The sequence below is a fragment of the Ictidomys tridecemlineatus genome, chromosome 2 (assembly GCF_052094955.1).
Source record: "Ictidomys tridecemlineatus isolate mIctTri1 chromosome 2, mIctTri1.hap1, whole genome shotgun sequence".
Lineage (NCBI taxonomy): Eukaryota > Metazoa > Chordata > Mammalia > Rodentia > Sciuridae > Ictidomys > Ictidomys tridecemlineatus.
In genome coordinates, this window is record NC_135478.1 from 108,635,699 (window position 1) to 108,654,612 (window position 18,914).

At 44.7% G+C, this 18,914-nt stretch overlaps 1 gene segment (V, D, J or C); it reads right to left on the reverse strand.

Moving 5' to 3' along the window:
* Nucleotides 1–4,849: 4,849 nt before the first annotated feature.
* Nucleotides 4,850–18,556, reverse strand: LOC144368355 (immunoglobulin lambda variable 4-3-like). The segment is given in 2 exon segments: nucleotides 4,850–5,172; nucleotides 18,523–18,556. Coding segments are annotated over 2 exon segments (357 nt in total).
* Between the last annotated feature and the right edge of the window lie 358 nt (nucleotides 18,557–18,914).

Sequence of the window (18,914 nt, forward strand, 5' to 3'; positions counted from 1 at the left end):
ATACTTGAAATGCAGTAAGTTTCTGTCTTTTCTCTGTGAGTTCTTGGGGCCTTTGATAAATTTTGCCTAGGTATCCCCAGCGTGCACCCATGGCCAGGACCAGGTCACATTGTGATAGGAGAAAGTACTAGCAATCTGGAAACACCAGGATCTCTTCATATAAGTGTTAATTATAATTAAGTTTTGTTTCTTTGATGGAGAAAACAAATGGAAAAAAAATGTTCAGTCAGGTACAGAGGCTGATGTCTGGTACTCAGGAAGTTGAAGCAGGTACTCAGGAATCCCAGGTACTCAGGAAGTTGAAGCAGGAAGATCACAAGTTCAAGGCCATCCTGGGCAACTGAATGCTACCCTGTGTCAAAATTCAGGAAAAAAGATAATAAAGGGCTATAAATATAGCTAAGTGGTAGAATCCCTTGAGTTCAATGATTAGACTGCAAAAAAAAAAAACTTAATTAAGTCTACATAAGGTTAATAGGAATTCTCAGTATGCATTCACAATAAGAATTCATAGAGGTAAGTTTGGACCCTAAAAGAGAAACAGTCATAGACCAGGTAGAGTGTAAGGTGAGGGAACTTCTGGAGAATGAGAAGATGCAATGTCTGGCATTAAACTTAGATCATGGAGTGGAGCAGAAGAAAGTGGGACACTGTGCAAGATGCCCAGTTGTTTATGAACAATGACAGAGTTTCAGTACAAATGGGCAGACTTAGGGGAAACAGGGAGCCTGGATGTATACCAGATAAATAGACAACTTCTTCAGAGTAAGGTCTGAGAGAAGGGAGCCAGAGGAATGGATCATAAGTGCCAAAAATGCCTGCAATAGAACAATGAGCAAGACCTAGAAAGTCCAAGACTGACAACAATCAATTTAACTAAGCAGGAAAACACATGTGGGCTCAGCAAGGGTGTGTGTGTGTGTGTGTGTGTGTGTGTGTGTGTGTGTGTGTGTATATATATATATATATATATATATATATATATATATATATATATATATATTGAATACACAGTTTTCTGCTGCCCATCAGTTCATCACTCTGCCTATGTGGGCACTTCCCAAATCAAACCCTGGGTGATTCAGGGACTGGGAGGGTGGCATATCTTCACCCTTTGCTTGCTCAAAATCTGCCAGCAGAAATACTGTAGCTTTTAATCAACTAGAGCAGCCTTTTTTTGTGATCTTTGTCCTGAGGAAAAGCATGAAGGATTGTCTATGACAGGAATTTCCCCATGAAGAGTCTACTTGACTTAATTTCTCATTACTTGGGTAAGGAATCTTTAGCTACTATATGCAAGTGTGATCTTCAGTGCTTTTTGAGCAGAGCATTATTTTATTTCATGTGTGTTCCCATTCCCATGAAATGTCAACTGACACAGTGGAGCTAGAGGTAGGTTCTGTGTTTACTGTTTAAAAAATTTTCCCCTAACAATTTGTCCTTAGGTAAGTATCCTGAAAGTTAATTCCTAAAACCATTAACCAAGGTATTGTGCAGGGAAGTTTAGGTTATGTGGAAGCTTTGTTCAAACCCCAAAGAAGCTATTTTTGGTAGAGTGATAACACGAGGCTCTCAAGAAGCTATGGCCATGAAACATGAGTCTGTGCTGTGAGTTACTCTGGGTCGTACTTGAATTGAGCACATCCGACCCCCTGGAGAGGTGAGACTTCTCCTGCTAGCATTTATTAAAAGCTCTCTTCTTGTTCCAGGTTTTCATGGGGTGCAGATGCCCTTCTTTTTAGAATTCAAGAGATGGGCAAACTCAAGCCATGTGAGGATATTTATCTCTAGGGTACTACTATCATAGGCTTATAAAACCTCCCCCTTCTCAGGATATCACATTATCGGGGAAAAGAAGAGAAGGTGCCCAATCACCTGTTCCAGGTTGTGTTAAAGAGGTGGGGAAAGACTGTATCTTCCTCAAGCCCATCTCCCAGCTCTCCCAGAGGAGGCGCTCACTAGGCTAAAACACTCTGAATCTATCCTCACTGCAGCACACATAGAAAGGAAACCAATCAGAATTCCATTTGCCTCATGATTTTTCCAAAGATTGAATACCCCTAACCCCGAACTCACCTGCTGCTGCTTCTGCCACTGTCTTCTCCTTACTTCTTAATGTGAATGGAGGCAGGAAAGGGGAGCAATTTGACTTTCTGCAATTGGCTCTCTATATTTAGGGAGGAGCTGGGAAGCTACATCTGTAGCCAGAAAGCAGCAGGCTACCTCAACAACTTCTTTTGGTTAGCTTTTAAATTCTAGAATCTCTTTACTTAAAAATCAGGGCTTTTGGGAAGTGAGCCAAGTAGGAGGTTTCTGCACCGTACTCACCATGTAAGCAAACAGTACAAATAGGATGCTCATTTTCTGGAAAATGCTACATGTTTCCCATTCACCTCTTTGACTCTGCTGTATTCCCTTTGCTACATCTCTGAACTTCCCTGTATACCTGGGAATCAATGTGCCTATTGTCCTCCTCATTGTCTTGTTAATGAAACCTTATTCAGGTATACTGCCCTCATGTAAAGTTAGCCATCTTGTAGGCCACACAAACCAAGCCTCATGGCATCTGCAAGGGTTGGTCTCTCAATTTTGGGTTGAAAGCCACGTGCTGGAAGGAAGTCTAGTTTTCTCATCTGAGGAATGCAGAACCTCCCAGGCTTTGAGGGGGCATCAGCTGTCCATGTGCCAAACCTGGTCTTTTTGAAACCATATTTCTGAGGAAGACCAATATTTGGCAGAGAGAGATATCAGACAGTGCTGCTTGGGTGAGTCTTGGTAGCAGTAAAGTATGATTGCCATTCAAAACACCTGCATGTGTTATTGTGGACAAACAATAAATAAGTTATAGGTAGAAAGGAAACAAAAGGACAGACCAGGAAATATAACTTATTGATTGAAAGACTTGTGCTACTGTTCACCCTTTCACTCCCAAGTCAGTTCTGTCACCTAGGCCTGCTTCTTACCAAGATGGTTATCCCAGAGCTGCCAATCTCAAATTTTTGATAAATCTGCAAATCTTCACTTACAATTTTTAACTTACTGAAAATATACCCACTTTGGGAAATTGCCCCATGCACTGTTATTTCAGCCACAAACACATCCATGTTTAGAATAGTTTCAGTGAAAGGAGACACAAAACCTAAAATATAAGACACTTTCCCAGGAATCTACAAGATAGGGCACTTTGCAATCTTATCTACTATTCAGATATCAGAGACCACATTATCCTAATGATCCTGAGAATTTGCCAACCACCTTGACCTGTCTTATGTTCACCAGACTGGTATCATCCTCACATCCCTTCCCATGCCTACCTCTCAAGTTTCCTTTAAAAGTAGAGGTTGAGAACCCCCCAAAGCATCTCTTACTCTCCAGATGGCACCTATTCTCCCTTGAATGTTTATTTTTCATGTACCTAAATCAATGTGTTTGTCTCTAACTGATGTGTCCTTCAACTCATTTTAACAACGTTTTGGGGGATCCCCAATCATCATGAGTTGAGGTCCCTCTCTTTGGTAACTTTTCACATTCACATGAGGCTGTGTGTATGCTCACACATTCACACACAGACCCATACACAAAAAAATTCATGATAAAACACTTGGAGAACAATGTGGGTTGGCTAATTACACATATTAGGAATGGTTCCTAATATGGGGAAATAGTATTCTAGAATCTGCAAAATCTGGAGAGGCCAAACTATGCTCCCTGTGGTCCTGCCCACAATTCTCTTGACATACACACTCTTTCCTTCTGGACATTGTTCAGAACTCACCCCTGGAGTCAAATTGCCTGTCTTGTCTCTTTTGAGGGCTAAATATTTTCTGGTGGATTCTAGAAAAATTGAAATGACAGTGCTCTGATCTAGAGAGAGAAAAGTCTAAGTGGGAATCAGAAGTCAAAATTTGATAGGCTGCCCTATTTTTAAAGACAAAGATCCTTGATTGAGTATCTGGATAAATAACATTTTTTGGAAAAAAAAAGTGTGCTCACAAGACTACACATTGTGACAGATTCTATTCCTGAGACTTGTGCTGATATACTTTCTTAAAAGATGTACAGCTTACTGTAATCCCCCGTGAGGTTCTTATAACAACAAAGCATGAGGAGTTTCATGTATGGACAGACCTCATAACCAATCCAAAGTCTTCCAGAATAACCTGGTAAATGTAATGATCTGGGTTATTCAAAACAAGTTCCTTCATCTGTTGAACCCCTCAGCCCTTTTTAAACCCCAGTCCGCCTTTACCTTGATGGAACTCTTGTTTGATTTCTAACTGAAACTGTATCTCCCAATTTGAAAATCTATTCTATAACCAAATATAATCTGTCTTTTATTCAAGGTTAGCCTTATTTATCATTTCTTGGTTTGCAACCCTCAGTTGTGACCGGATCCTCTTGCACTCAGTGGTGACCAGGCCCTGCCATACTCACAGCAGTCAACCTTGATTTTCGCCCATGGGAACCTCCACCAGGGTCCCTTCAACAGATGGATCTTAAGGCCTAATGGTAGTCTTGGACACAGGAACATCTCAGCTCAGCCCTTTTCCCAAGGACAATTTTTCCTTGGAGCTGGTCTCATCTCTCACAGAATTGTTCCCACTGGTTGATGGTGAAGAAACCTAACATTATATTGTCAAAATGATCTCCAATATGATCTAAGTTGCTATCCTTAGGAATATCTAAGTGGGACTCAGAAGGAGCTTGTAAGAGAAAAATCACAGGACCCAGGGTTCCAGAGAGGGACATAGGGCTGTAACTCCAAGTCCCTGAGGAGGAAGAGGGGAGACACAGAGAAGCTTCATGTATGGACAGACCTTCACTTCTCCTTTCCTTGTATTACTGTGGCTTACCGGCTCTGGTCATCAATTTTATGTTTTTCTCCACAGTAATAATCAGCTTCATCCTCAGGCTGGATGTTGGCAATTGTTAAGTAATGATTAGCCCCAGAACTAGAGCCTGCAAAGCGATCAGAGATCCCAGTCCCCTTGCTGTGGCTGTCATCACTGTTCACCTTCATTACATACTGGGGGCTGTTTCCTGGCCTCTGCTTATACCAGTAAATGAAGTAGTTGCTGTGCTCACTGCTCAGGGTGCAGGTGAGTGTGGCTGAGGCTCCCAGAGAGGCAGATGCAGATGGCGACTGGGTCAGCACAGGCAGGGCACAAAGACCTGAAAAGATACAATTTCATGAGTGATACTGAGTGCTCAAAAGAATGGGAAATACCTCCCCTTAGGATCTTTGGAAGGAAACAGAGAGAGGGTCCTCAGACTGTTTTGCTCTGACCTGTGGAGAAAACAAGGGGCAGGAGGTAAATGTGAAGCCACTCCATAGTGGGGAGGTGCTTTCAAGCACTCTGTCTTGTGGCTGCCCACCTAGGCCTGGATTAGGTAAGGCTCCCTTTTATCTTGTCTTTTTATAGCTAGGGAAGGGAGGAACATTGCATGCAAATTTGTTCTTCTCTTCCCCAGCTTATTTGTCTGAATTCTTGTCTGAGCTCTGAGCTTAATGGTTGTGTGCTGGTAATATCCTAAATTCAGAAGAAGGTCCTCACTGGGGCCTGGTGCAATAACACATGTTTGTAATCCCAGCATCACTGGAGGCTGAAGCAGGAGTACTGTGAGTTCAAAACCAGCCTCAGCAAATGAGCAGGGCCATAAGCATGTCTGTGATACACTGTCTCTAAATAAAGTATCAAATAGCTGGGAATTTGGCACAGAGGTTAAGTGCCCCTGGGTTCAAACCATAGTATCATTAAAAAAAGAAGGGCCATGTGGATGTCAGAGGTGGAGAGTGCAATTCACCTGGTAGCAGCAGCCTTAAAAGAAAATCAATGATGCCCTCTGTACTGGAACATTTTTAGGAGTTCCCATCTCAAGTCTCACAATGCCCACTGCTGCCCACAGGACAAATGGCACCCAAAGTGCATCATTAGTTCATGCAGAATTACAAATTATAAACCCTTAGTGTATGTCAGCCTCTTTGACAAGTGTCTTAAATAAGACACTTCAGGCAGACATTTGCAATAACCCAACAATAGCTTTATGCTCGGGCATAAACTGTCCCCCTGTATTCTGATGAAGGAACTATCATTCAGAGATTAAGAGATATCACCTGTGTTCCCCAAAGAGAAAATGCCAATCAAGAGTCCTGCCAGGAGACTCACCTCAGAGCTGTCCTTTCATCCCCTCTGTCCCTTGCCTCCCTGCCCATCTCCTCCTCCCTCTCTTATCCCAGGCCTCCTGGACCCTCTTGTCAGAAGCATCTCTTCCTTTATCAAGTGCACATTTCTCCCTCAGTTCTATGGCAGGGAAAGGGATAATTTCTCTGCTTCTTTAATGGCATGTTACAAACAAGAACTTCTGGAACCATGTGTAAAGACTTGAAAGCATGATAAAAGGGCACAAGATTGTAGATAGGAACAGAGACTCTAGTACTTGGACACCTGGAATGTGCTGCTGGGTCCGCCCCTTTCAAGCAAGTTCCTCCTGCTCTCTGAGCCTCAGATTCCCCATTTGGGAAGAGAATACTGCTTGATCAGAGTGGGGGTGTGTTTAAATGACTTAAATCATGGGAAATGTTGAATACATGCACATATAGAAGTGCCAGAATGGCTGTAGTCTGTGTACTAATCAAAGGAAGGGTCATCCTAACAGCCGACTGTTCTGTGTAGAGTGTTTTGTGTGTCAGATTCCTGGCCCTGGTCCTCAGTAACACCATCAGACTGTATCCCTGTAGAACTAAAGCCAATTGAATTGTCTTCTCATCACTCTGTGATGAGTGTCAGCACTTCTTTAGCTGCCTCTCTTGGATAATGCTATCTGTGATAACCTAGGGCTGGGAGGATGAACTTAGCTCCGAATGACTAGAAACGCAATTACCAATGCTTTAAGAACTTTCCTCTGATCTGTTTGAGATGAGCCAGACTTTCTTTCTAGTCGTTCTGGTGCTGAAAGAAAGTGACACTGACAGGGAAGGAGTTTGTGTCTCACTTCCCACCTATGTGTGTCTGTGAGATGTGTACCACTGCTGTCCCATGACCAACAATAATAGCCACATCCTTGGCTTCTGCTGTGTTGGCAGACAGGGTGGCTATTGTCCCCTAGCTGGAGCCAATATACCTCTCAGGTATGTCTGAGGGCTGCTCACTCTGTATATCATTTAAGCACAGGTCTTATCTGGCTTAAGCTGGTTCCAATGGATGTATTCTTTGGGCAGTGCATCTCCAGAGCAGGGACTCATGGCTGTTCGAGGGGCACTGAATATGAGGACATCTGTGTGAGCTCTTAGGAGGTCAAAAATCTTGCAAGAGGGGAGAGAAGAGGTGGCCTCAGGATGAAGAATCCATTCTGAGTAGCCCAACTTAGCATAGTGTTTGAATCAGACCCAGCTCAGGGTACTTTGAGGGCTGAACCTAGGGTCAAGACACAGGCAGATCACTTATACAGAGAGGAGAAGGTGAACAGGAGTAAGATTTAGAGGAATGTAATGTCCCAGAGCCTTGTGTTTTGAAATCTACAGCACAGCTGATCTCCCCAAGGTCTCTCTCAGGTTTTGGGGGCAGTGTTTGGTTATTATGAAAATCCTCTCTTCACTTAGCATTTGTGGTTAACATTCTAACTAGATATGGGGTAGTACAGGAGAATAAAGAGAGGAGAGAGAGCCCCAGCTCCCTCCAGCTGCTCATGGCAGAAATTTAGCCTTATACGCCAAGGCCAACTTCTAGATTTTGACCTGTGACCATCTTCCTATTTTCTTTGTACTATGATTTTTCTGGGCCCAGCTAAGCAGGACTGTTCACTTTCCAGGATCTTGGGAGGATCCTGGAACCCTCTGAGGCTGTTGAGGACACATGACAGCAGAAGGTAGGCCACTGATCCGTGACTTCCCCCTCCTCTCCTCTCCTGACTTTAGATTCAGTTTGGCCCATTCCTGGTCATTTCATTTTAATGTGGCACTTTGTCATTAGAACTGTTGCTAAATCATTTCATATAATACATTGTGTTTGCTAAAGAACCACCTGAATGTGTGGACTTATCACAATTTGCACTCTCGTTTCAACATGGTATTCTCTCTTTTCTGAGACAGCCACCTTCCACAAAAGTTTAGAAACTGGCATCAAAAATTTATTCTTATTTTTTCTCTTTGCAAAAAGATTTACCTAACCTTGTTACTAGTTGCAGAAGCCATTGCTGTTTGAGAAAAAAAAAAACAACAACTGAAATCCCCATGGTATCTTTAAGGGTTGTGGGAATCACAGTTGTACATGGATGATCTCTGGAGGGTGGGTGGATAAGGATCCCTCCAGCAATGAGGATCCTTTCACTTAACCAAGGTCAGGCTCATGGTCATACCTAAGGCCCTGAGTCACATGAGATTTCAGAGCACTCTGCAGAATCTCCTCAAAGGTTGTTCACGCTCCATCCAAGGAAGAAGCCCTGTGGTGAGCCGTTCCTGCGGACTGTGGTCGCCATTACATGATGGCGCTGGCTCCATTGTGGTCTGTGAAGGACAACTCCATATCAAAGAGAGTTGGCGTGTTCCCAGCTCCTTATCAGAGAAAGTTGGCGTGTCATTTTCTAGCACCCTGTGAGAAGGATACACGTGGCAGCTTTGCATTGGGGTTCGCGGTGCTTTATTAAGGCTGGGAGGGGCATCCGAGAGAGAGTAGAAGAATTATTAGAAGAATATCAAGGGCCTGAATAAACTGCTGAAAGAAGATTCCTGAGTCGCGTCTTCCTTGCGGGCAAGGGGAGTCGCGACAAGTGGTGCCGAAACCCGGGAGAAAAGAAACAAAGAAACACCCAGGAACCAGAACTTTCAGCAGTCAGGGAGGTGCACCGGTAAGTCCCAGGTAACGTGGGACCCGCTGTTAAAAAGCGGGAAGCTCCTCTGTAAAGAGAGGGCGCTACATCTTATAGCAATTGCACTCTGAATTTTTGTTCTCTTTCTGTGTATGTTCGTTTTGTTTTGTGTACTTTCACTTTCGATTTCTGTGTTTTCTTGTGTTGCATTATGGGTGCCGTGACTTCAAGTCCACTTCTTCTGGCCTTAGATGGCCTTTTACGTTCCAAGGGACTGGAGGTGAAACGCAGTACCTTAGAGAAATTTTTACAGAGGGTAGATACAGCTGCACCGTGGTTTGCATTTTCAGGCAGCCTCACTACACCCAGCTGGGATAAATTAGGCAAAGACCTTGACTTTGCTCGTGAGCAGGGCATGCTAGAGGGTGGGGTGATACCCCTCTGGAAGATGGTCCGTAGTTGCCTTACGGATGGCAGATGCCAAGAAGCGCTTGTTAAAGGGCAAGAGGTTTTAGAACAATTGCATGAAGAAAAATCAGAAACAACAGAGAGCGAAGTGTCTCAGGAAGAGGGGAGTGTGCGGGGCGTGGAGAACGGGAGGAGACTGTATCCAGATCTCAGTGTGCTGCGCACGCCCCCATGCGAAAGTGGGTCAGAGGCAGAAGACGCTGAGGAGGAGGAGATAAGAACGCTGTCCCGGCAGTTAGGGAGTTTAGGTACAGGAAACCGAGATAAGCAAGGGCTCAAGAACGGGCGGCTTCCCGATCCGCCTCCGTATGGCGGGGGTGTTTCGGGACGAAGTTTCCATGCCCAAACATGGAGGGCTGTTAACGCTGAGATGGGTCTTGCTTATCCAGTTATTCCGGATGATAGTAGGGGAAGATTTCGTGAGCCTTTGGATTTCAAGATTGTAAAGACCCTGGCGGAGTCTGTGCGCACTTATGGGGTTGATGCCGCCTTTACACTAACTCAGGTAGAGAACCTGTCTAGATATTGCATGACTCCCTCTGATTGGGCTAGCCTTGTTCGGGCTTGCGTCTCCCCAGGCAAATATCTGGACTGGAGAGCATTTGTGCTAGAGGGTGCAGCAGAGCAAGCCGCCCAAAATCATGCAGCAGGACACCCCCATTGGGACAGGGACATGCTTTTGGGGCAAGGGAGATTTGCTAATCAACAGACAGGATTTCCTCCTGAAGTATATGACCAGATTAATAATATTTGCATTCGGGCATGGAAATCACTTCCTAATAGAGGAGAGGTGTCTGGTAACCTTACTAAAATTATACAAGGCCCTACAGAACCCTTTTCAGATTTTGTAGCAAGGATGGTGGATGCTGCTGGAAAAATTTTTGGAGATCCTGATAGAGCCATGCCCCTTATCAAGCAATTGGTTTTTGAGCAATGCACCAAAGAATGTAAAACAGCAATTACTCCTTATAAAAATAAAGGCATAGAGGCATGGATGAAGGTGTGTAGAGAGCTTGGAGGACCTTTAACTTATGCAGGTCTTGCACCTGCTGTCTTTCGGGTTACAAAAAGGGGCGGCTCTAGTGCCGGAACATGCTTCCGTTGTGGTCAGCCTGGTCATCTCAAGCATGAATGTCCCAAAAAAGACAATTTCAATGGACCTCCCCATGGTGGCTTTTCCAATGGCCCTCGTTTACCGGGGTTGTGTCCAAAATGTAAAAAGGGGAAGCATTGGGCAAGAGAGTGTAGATCAGTGAGGGACATCCATGGGCAGCCTATTTTAACTGGGTCAAAAAACAGCCGGAGGGGCCCTCGACCCCAGGGCCCGCAAATATATGGGGCAATGGAGAATGTCACACCCGAACCCGAGACATGGCCATCTCTATGCCATCCCATGAGACGCGGAGAGCCACTACAGGTGCAGCGGGATTGGACCTCTGTTCCACCTCCAGACTCGTATTAACACCTAAGATGGGAGTCCAGTTGGTAGAAACTGAGTTCAAAGGGCCTTTACCACCTGGCACTGTGGGCTTATTGATTGGACGTGCTTCCTCTATTTTACAAGGTCTTCATGTTTTTCCTGGAGTCATAAGCCCTGATACAGTGGGGACAGTAAAAGTCATGGTGGAAGCTCCAAGAGGCATTGTGTCTATCTCCCCAGGGGATCGGATTGCTCAATTACTAATTTTGCCTAGTTTACATAACCACTTCCCGGCTGACTCACGGTCACGGATGGGAAGTGAGATTGGTAGCACTGGAGGAAATTGTATCTATTTGTCACTGGGTATGAGCAACCGCCCCACCTTGGAATTAATCATAGAGGGTAAATCTATTGTGGGACTGCTGGATACAGGAGCAGACCGTAGTATTATAGCCCTTAAAGACTGGTCTAAGGGATGGCCAGTACAGACTTCTGATCAATCCTTAAGGGGACTTGGATATGCCCAAGCTCCTCAAATTAGCTGCAGACATCTATCCTGGAAGGACCCGGAGGGACACCGTGGTACCTTTCAACCTTATGTGCTTGATTTACCTATTTCTTTATGGGGCCGTGATCTGATGGAAGACATGGGGTTCACCCTTAGTAATAACTATTCCCTAATGTCTCAACAGATTATGCAAAATATGGGGTATAGGCCAGGTCTAGGACTAGGAAAACATCTACAGGGGCGTAAACACCCTGTGCAAGGTCATCAAAAACTTGACAGATTCGGTCTGGGTTTTTCATAGGGGCCGCTGTGGCTCAAATACCCATAACTTGGCTCACCGAGGAGCCTGTTTGGGTGCCTCAGTGGCCCCTTCCCTCGGCTAAATTGGCAGCAGCCCATGACCTAGTTAAAGAACAACTTGACATTCAACATTCTACTTCTCCATGGAATACTCCCATATTTGTCATTAAGAAAACATCAGGGAAGTGGCGCCTACTGCATGATTTAAGAGCAGTTAATGCTCAAATGCAACTTATGGGGCCCATTCAAAGAGGGCTGCAGCTGCTTTCCTCTGTTCCTCAGGGCTGGCATATCATTGCTATTGACATTAAAGACTGTTTCTTTTCTATTCCTTTGCATCCTAAGGACTCACAGCGTTTTGCCTTCACCCTTCCCTCGTGTAATCACGAGCAACCAGATCAAAGGTTTGAGTGGGTTGTTTTACCACAGGGAATGTCTAACAGTCCTACGATTTGTCAGATGTATGTAGGGAAGGCACTCGCACCTCTCAGACAACAATATCCTTCCATCAAGATTATTCATTATATGGATGATGTATTATTGGCAGCCAAATTAGAACAGTCAGTTTATGAGGCCTATAAAGACCTGGTGAAGTTGTTAGCTCAGTATGGATTACATATTGCACCTGAAAAGGTTCAAACAGGGGATTCTATTCAGTATTTGGGAGCGACGATTAAATATGACATGTTAAAACCACAAAAAGTTACTATAAGAACTCAAGATCTCCAAACTTTAAATGATTTTCAAAAACTGTTGGGAGATATTAATTGGATAAGAGGTTATTTACATATTCCTAATATCGTGCTCCAGCCTTTGTATGCTATTCTTAAGGGTGATCCAGATCTTACTTCCCCTCGTACCCTCACTAAAGAGGCCAGAGCGGCCCTTATAAAAGTAGAAGAAGCTATACAACATGCTACTCTATGCAGGCTCCAGAGTGATAAACCTTTCCAGTTATGTGTGCTTGCCACTATGCGGCAGCCTACTGGAGTACTGTGGCAAGATGGGCCTTTACTATGGATCCACCCACATGTATCCCCAGGAAAATCTTTAGAATACTATCCTGATGCTGTTGCAGCGTTAGCACTTAGAGGGATTCAACAGAGCATTCAATTTTTTGGACAAGCACCTTTTTCTCTTATCATACCCTATTCTAAAGCTCAAATTAATGTTTTGTGTGCTACTCTGGACAACTGGGCCATTCTATGTTGCTCGTTTCAAGGGGATATTGATAATCATTACCCTTCTCATCCATTACTCCATTTTGTTAAAGAACATCCCATCATTTTCCCTAAAGTAACTTCACCCACTCCAATTCCGGGGGCTGTTAACATTTTTACTGATGGCTCTAAGTCTGGAATGGGAGCTTATGTGATTAATGACTCTCCCCCTGTCCAGCATCAATTTGCTCCTGGAAATCCACAATGGGTAGAACTACAAATTGTCATTGAAGTTTTTAAACAGTGTTCTTTTCCTTTCAATCTCATTTCGGACTCCATCTATGTGGTGCAGGCGCTCAAAATTCTGGAGGCTGTAGGAGCTATTAGTGACACCCATACTGTGTCTGCTTACTTTAATCAGCTTCAACAGCTTATCCGTAGCCGTACTGCCCCTTTCTATCCAATGCACATTCGGGCTCACACCTCTCTTCCTGGTCCGTTATCACAGGGTAATGCCTGTGCTGACTCGGCAACTAGAAGCCAGTTGGTATGCTTGGCCTCCTCCTTAGAAGAAGCTAAATTGTTTCATCACAACTTTCATGTCAATGCTATGACACTGCGTAGACGGTTTTCCATCTCCAGAGCAGATGCTCGTCAGATAGTATTACAATGTCCCCATTGTGTCACATTTCTTCATCCTCCTACTTATGGTGTAAACCCACGAGGATTGAAGCCATTGGTCGTCTGGCAAATGGATGTAACTCACGTGCCTGACTTTGGTAACCTCAAATATGTACATGTTTCTATTGACACATACTCTGGAATTATTCATGCTTCTGCTTTATCGGGAGAAAAGGCACGTAATGTCATTACTCATTGCTTAGAGGCATGGGCAGCATGGGGTGCACCTGCATCCCTTAAGACTGATAATGGACCTGCTTATACTGGCAGACAGTTTACATCTTTTTGTTCTACTATGGGAGTACACCTTTCTCATGGGTTGCCTTACAATCCTCAAGGGCAAGGCATTGTTGAACGTGCCCACCGCACCTTAAAAGAAACCTTAGAAAAACAAAAAGGGGGAATAGGAGTTGACCACACTCCTAAAGAACGCCTGTCCTTAGCTCTTTTTACCATTAATTTTTTGAATTTGGATATTCATGGCCGCTCTGCGGCCGATAGACATGTGTCCCCTCAGCCCTCTGTGACTGGCTATGTTAAGTGGAAGGATGTTCTTACGGGCCAATGGAATGGCCCTGACCCCGTGCTGACATGGGCACGAGGATCTGTATGTGTTTTTCCCCAGGATCGCACGGAGACGCTGTGGATCCCTGAACGCCTGACAAGAAGAGTCTCGAGATCTACTAACCAGCAGCAGGAGGTGCCACAACAGTCCCATGATGAGGAGCTTCATTCTGATGAGTGCTCTGGCTCTGATGCTGGTGCCAACGGTACAGATGGCACCAATGCAGTGGTGGGCAGTGGCACGGGCATGGCCAATGCCAATGCCAGTTCATAGTAATTCTAGTGTCCTCCCCACTCTTTTTTCTACCTCATGTGAGATGTCTGCTCCTTGTACCTCTCCTAGAGGGGACATGGAAAATATTTTTAATCAGTCTCAAGTTAATCTCACAGGAGTTTTTTGTTTCAGTCTTGGGAACACTAATTGTATTAGCCTTAAGACCAAAAATTTGACTAACTGGGAGGACCCATTGCAGTCCAGTCGAGTCTCAGGGAGTATTCTCAGTGCTGTATTGAGCCAAGTAGTTTCAGGGAAGCAATCAGGCTCAGGGACCCCCGCAACTAGCTCTGTTTTAAACATAACTACTTTAGCTATTATCTCCGAGGTATTAATCCCAATGCCTCCTTCTTCTAATAGTACTTGCTATGCCACTCATTTCAAGGCCTCTCCTTACTGTACCCCTAATTTTGGTTTTCCCCCGACATTTACGCCTTGTCAGGATCATTCTTGGGAGAAACATCAAGTTGCTAAAGGTTTCTCCTTTTCCCCCCCTCTGAAGAGATATGTTTATAACTTTAACAACAATGCCAACTCCTCTACAGGAACAGGTTGGTCCTGGTTTCAATGGCTCATTTCCAATGAGAAGGGGGCTTCAGCCGATATTTCCGCATTGGCTCAATTACTAGGAGCCAAAAGTTGGCTGGCTAATGTTTCTGGCACTACTAAGGAGAGTGAACAAGGTAATAGGCTTACATCTGTTTCGTTCAACTCTCTGTTACATTATGCCACATTGCCTCCTGCAATGGTCTGTATCCAATCCCCGTTCCTGTTCCTTTTAGCTAATCACACCTCATCGGGGATGCTGGATTGTTCTATTATTACCTGTTTCTTATCTGAGTGTTGGAATGGTTCTTGGACTGTAGCAGTAATTATGAAAATTCCAACTTTTGTCCCAATCCCAGTCACTGCGGATCCAGATAAATTTCCTATTGTAGAGCTACTTAGAGTCCGCAGAGATTTTGGAATCACAGCAGCTATAGTGACAGCCGTGGTGGCATCTGCTGCTGCAGCAGTTACGGCCGGAGTAGCCATGGCCAGTCAAGTACAAACTGCTGCCACTATTAATCAAGTTGTTCAACAAACATCCACTATACTTGAATCGCAAAATGCGATTAATCAACATATTTTGTCAGGGATTTTAGCTACCAACCAGAGAATAGATTTTCTTCAAGCTCAGGTAGAAGACTTGGCTGACCTAGTACTTTTAGGCTGCATTGACCAACGTGCACATTTATGTATAACCTCTGTCAGATTTAATGATTCCAGGAATGCTTCCCACATCATTGGTGGATATCTGGCCGGAAATTGGTCCATGGAAGCGGAAGACATGATCCAGTCTCAACTAACCCAGATAGCTGTCTTGAATAGTACCCGTGTCGATCCCGTGACTCTGGGTCAATTCACCAATTGGATATCTTCTGCTTTTTACTTTTTTAAAGAGTGGGTGGGAGTAGGCATTTTTGGTGCACTGTGTTGTTTTGGTATGTTCCTCTGTTTGTGGTTTCTCTGTCGCCTTAAGGCTCGTAGTGTTCAAGATAAGGCTATGATCATACAAGCTCTTGCTGCTTTAGAAACTGGCAACTCGCCACAGGTTTGGCTTGCGCATCTTAAGCACTAAACTTTTGACATTGTCATTGCACCCCAAGTTATTCTAACATTGCACTGGGATTGACATGTCTTTCCTCGTTATTCTCTTAGTGTCAGAAAGCCCTTGCACTCTGCCGGTCTTGCTACCATTGCACGCAGATGGGTTTCTACACTAGTGCCTTTGACATGGTCGTTGCACCCCAAGTTATTATAACATTGCACTGGGTACGACATGTCCTTCTTTTGTCTTTCTCTTAGTGCTGGAAAGCCCTTGCACTCTGCGGGTCTTGTTGCCATTGCACGCAGAAGGGTTTCCACACTGGTCTTTATCTATCACTTTAAAGTCCGTGCCTTTCTTTCAGGGTGCTGCCAAGTTGTTTGTAGTTGTACTTCTGCATGGCCACAGTTCAACCTCAGCTATTCCCTCTTACTCACCATCGTCACGATACAGGATGCGAGGCAAGGCACTGCACTTGAGTGATCCATTGAGAAGAGGGACCTCAAGGGGAGCATGTCCTATTGCATGTGGGTTTGACGTGTCTCCGCCCCGCCCCACGAAAAAAGGTGTCGGCTGATATGGTGTCAGATCTGGGGAAGGCGCCCCCTGGGGCTGGCCCATACTATGCAGCCACTTTTGCACAGTGGGATAGGACCTCTACTCTCGCCTGTATTGTCTTAGTGAAACAAAAAGGGGGAGCTGTGGTGAGCCGTTCCTGCGGACTGTGGTCGCCATTACATGATGGCGCTGGCTCCGTTGTGGTCTGTGAAGGACAACTCCATATCAAAGAGAGTTGTCGTGTTCCCAGCTCCTTATCAGAGAAAATTGGCGTGTCATTTTCTAGCACCCTGTGAGAAGGGTACACGTGGCAGCTTTGCATTGGGGTTCGCGGTGCTTTATTAAGGCTGGGAGGGGCATCCGAGAGAGAGTAGAAGAATTATTAGAAGAATATCAAGGGCCTGAATAAACTGCTGAAAGAAGATTCCTGAGTTGCGTCTTCCTTGCGGGCAAGGGGGGTCGCGACAGAGCCCAAGTGTCCCTTCCCCCACCTGTACCTGAACATGATCACAGAGCCTTAAAGATGATGTGAGTGGACATGGGAGAAGAGACCAAGGATGAGTCAGAAGGCATCTCTGCAAATTCACAGCATGGAGGGGTAATACCTGGGACAATTTATGGACAGTGAACAATTGTACTCAAAATTTAAGCAAGGAACCCCTGGAGCCATATGGGAGGAAGGACATAGGCATAGAAGCCCCAAATTTTCACACTTAGCTGCCTACTGAGGTACCTGGGTCTCATCTTGGTCTCTTTAGTGATTTTTAGCCCTACATGCTGATACCTAGGGCCAGCTTCGTCCACTTCCTTACTTAGGTGAGTTCTATACTGTGTCCTGGGCTCATTTAAATGAGATTCTGACCCTCAGACCATGGTCACAGTAGCCCAGGGCATAGGATGGACTGTCCTGACTTCCAGATCAAAGCCTAACTTTAGATTACCTGTCCTGGACCCCCATGCTGATCTCCCTCTTGGTTTCTTCTGTGTAGTTCTAGCCTCTTTCTTGATAGCACCTCTGCTGCCATCTGTTGGTGGAGGAGACCAAGAATTGCTGCTTCCTTCTAGGTGACACCAAAAGCCTCTGTCACCTGTAATATTGTGGACAGAGTGCTGCCTCACTCTGTGCCAGCTGTACTCTGCTCAGCACAGCACAGAGAGGCATAATTTGTGTTTTTCAGGGAGGCAAGATGGAGTAGTTCTGTAATTGAATCTCAGTATAAAAAGCTGTCTATGGGCCTTGTGTTTTGATAGGAAAATAGAGCTTTCAGAATAAACTGTAGGTATTCTGTAAAGTGTCATTTCCAAAGAAACTTTTATGACACCCTTCAGAGATATTTATTGCCTTTATATTAGACATAGGAATCAAGGCTGATGCTTTTTCCTGATCTGATAGCAGTAGTAGCAATGTCATCAGAACACCTTATGCTCTAGCACCAGAGCCCAACTGTGTTTCCATCACCAATACCATCAACATCTTTCTCCTCATCATCATTATCACCTCTGTTACAACTATTATTATGTGATCCACTTTTCCTACCACGTATTTTGCAAAACTTGCTCATAAACCCCAGTATGCCTTCACTTTCTAACTGGGAACTTCCTTTTCTGGTCTCTGCACAAGAAGCTTGCTCCCACCACTCATAAAAATAAGTGTTTGAAGATTTTCCATATTTCCCCAGAATCATTTCCCCAGAAGAACAGTACTCTAAGGATGGTGTCACTCAGTGAAATCCAGGCTGAGCCTCTTTTAATTAATGAGACTCTTTTTGTTATTTTGTCATTTAATTTGGAAAAATGATTAAAGATCCATTCAAGTTTTCACATTTCAAAGTAGATATAGTTGAGATCAAGGAAGACTCAATTTCTAGGACCACAGAGAAGAGTATTTTCAAGTTGTGGAAATGACCCAGGTATCCTACACTTAAGTCTGGGTCTCTGTGTAGAAGAATTTGGCCAAGTCACCTGGGGAGAGGTGAGGGCATGAAGGCCATTATAGGAGGCACACTTTGTGTCCCAAACACAGCTCAATGCCCACTCCTCCATGGCCTGGCCATCACCACGAGCCCAAAATCAGCCTGCAGGTGATTGGGTCCATGGGGCTGTGCCCAGATTACAACTGTCAAACATGGAAAATGAGCAGGCTGCTATGCTGAGCATGGCTGATCCAGATCCTGCTGGTTCTCTATGCTCTCTTACCTTGTCCCCTCTTTCTTGTGTAGGTGGCTGACATGGTTCTCATGGCCACCTCTACAGGGGCAATCTGATTCTCACAAGAACCCAGTACATATAGTTTCAGGAGAGGGAAGTCTCATTCTCATAGGCCCACCCCAACATGCTTCCATGCTTTGAGGTCAGGGTCAGGCCAGAATACTATGGACAGGAATCTGGGGACAGGAACTTGGCTTGTCACCTTTGTAGTGGCATCAGTAGAGTATTCTAGGCCATGCCAGAGATGCCTTAGAGCTCTGCCTCCTGAACCCATAGCTGGGCAGGGATTATGGTCTCTAAACAGAAAGTTGAAATTCATGGGTCAGTGAGTGGTACTTATGGTAATGGTGCAGTTCTAGATGTTTCTAAAACATTTTAGA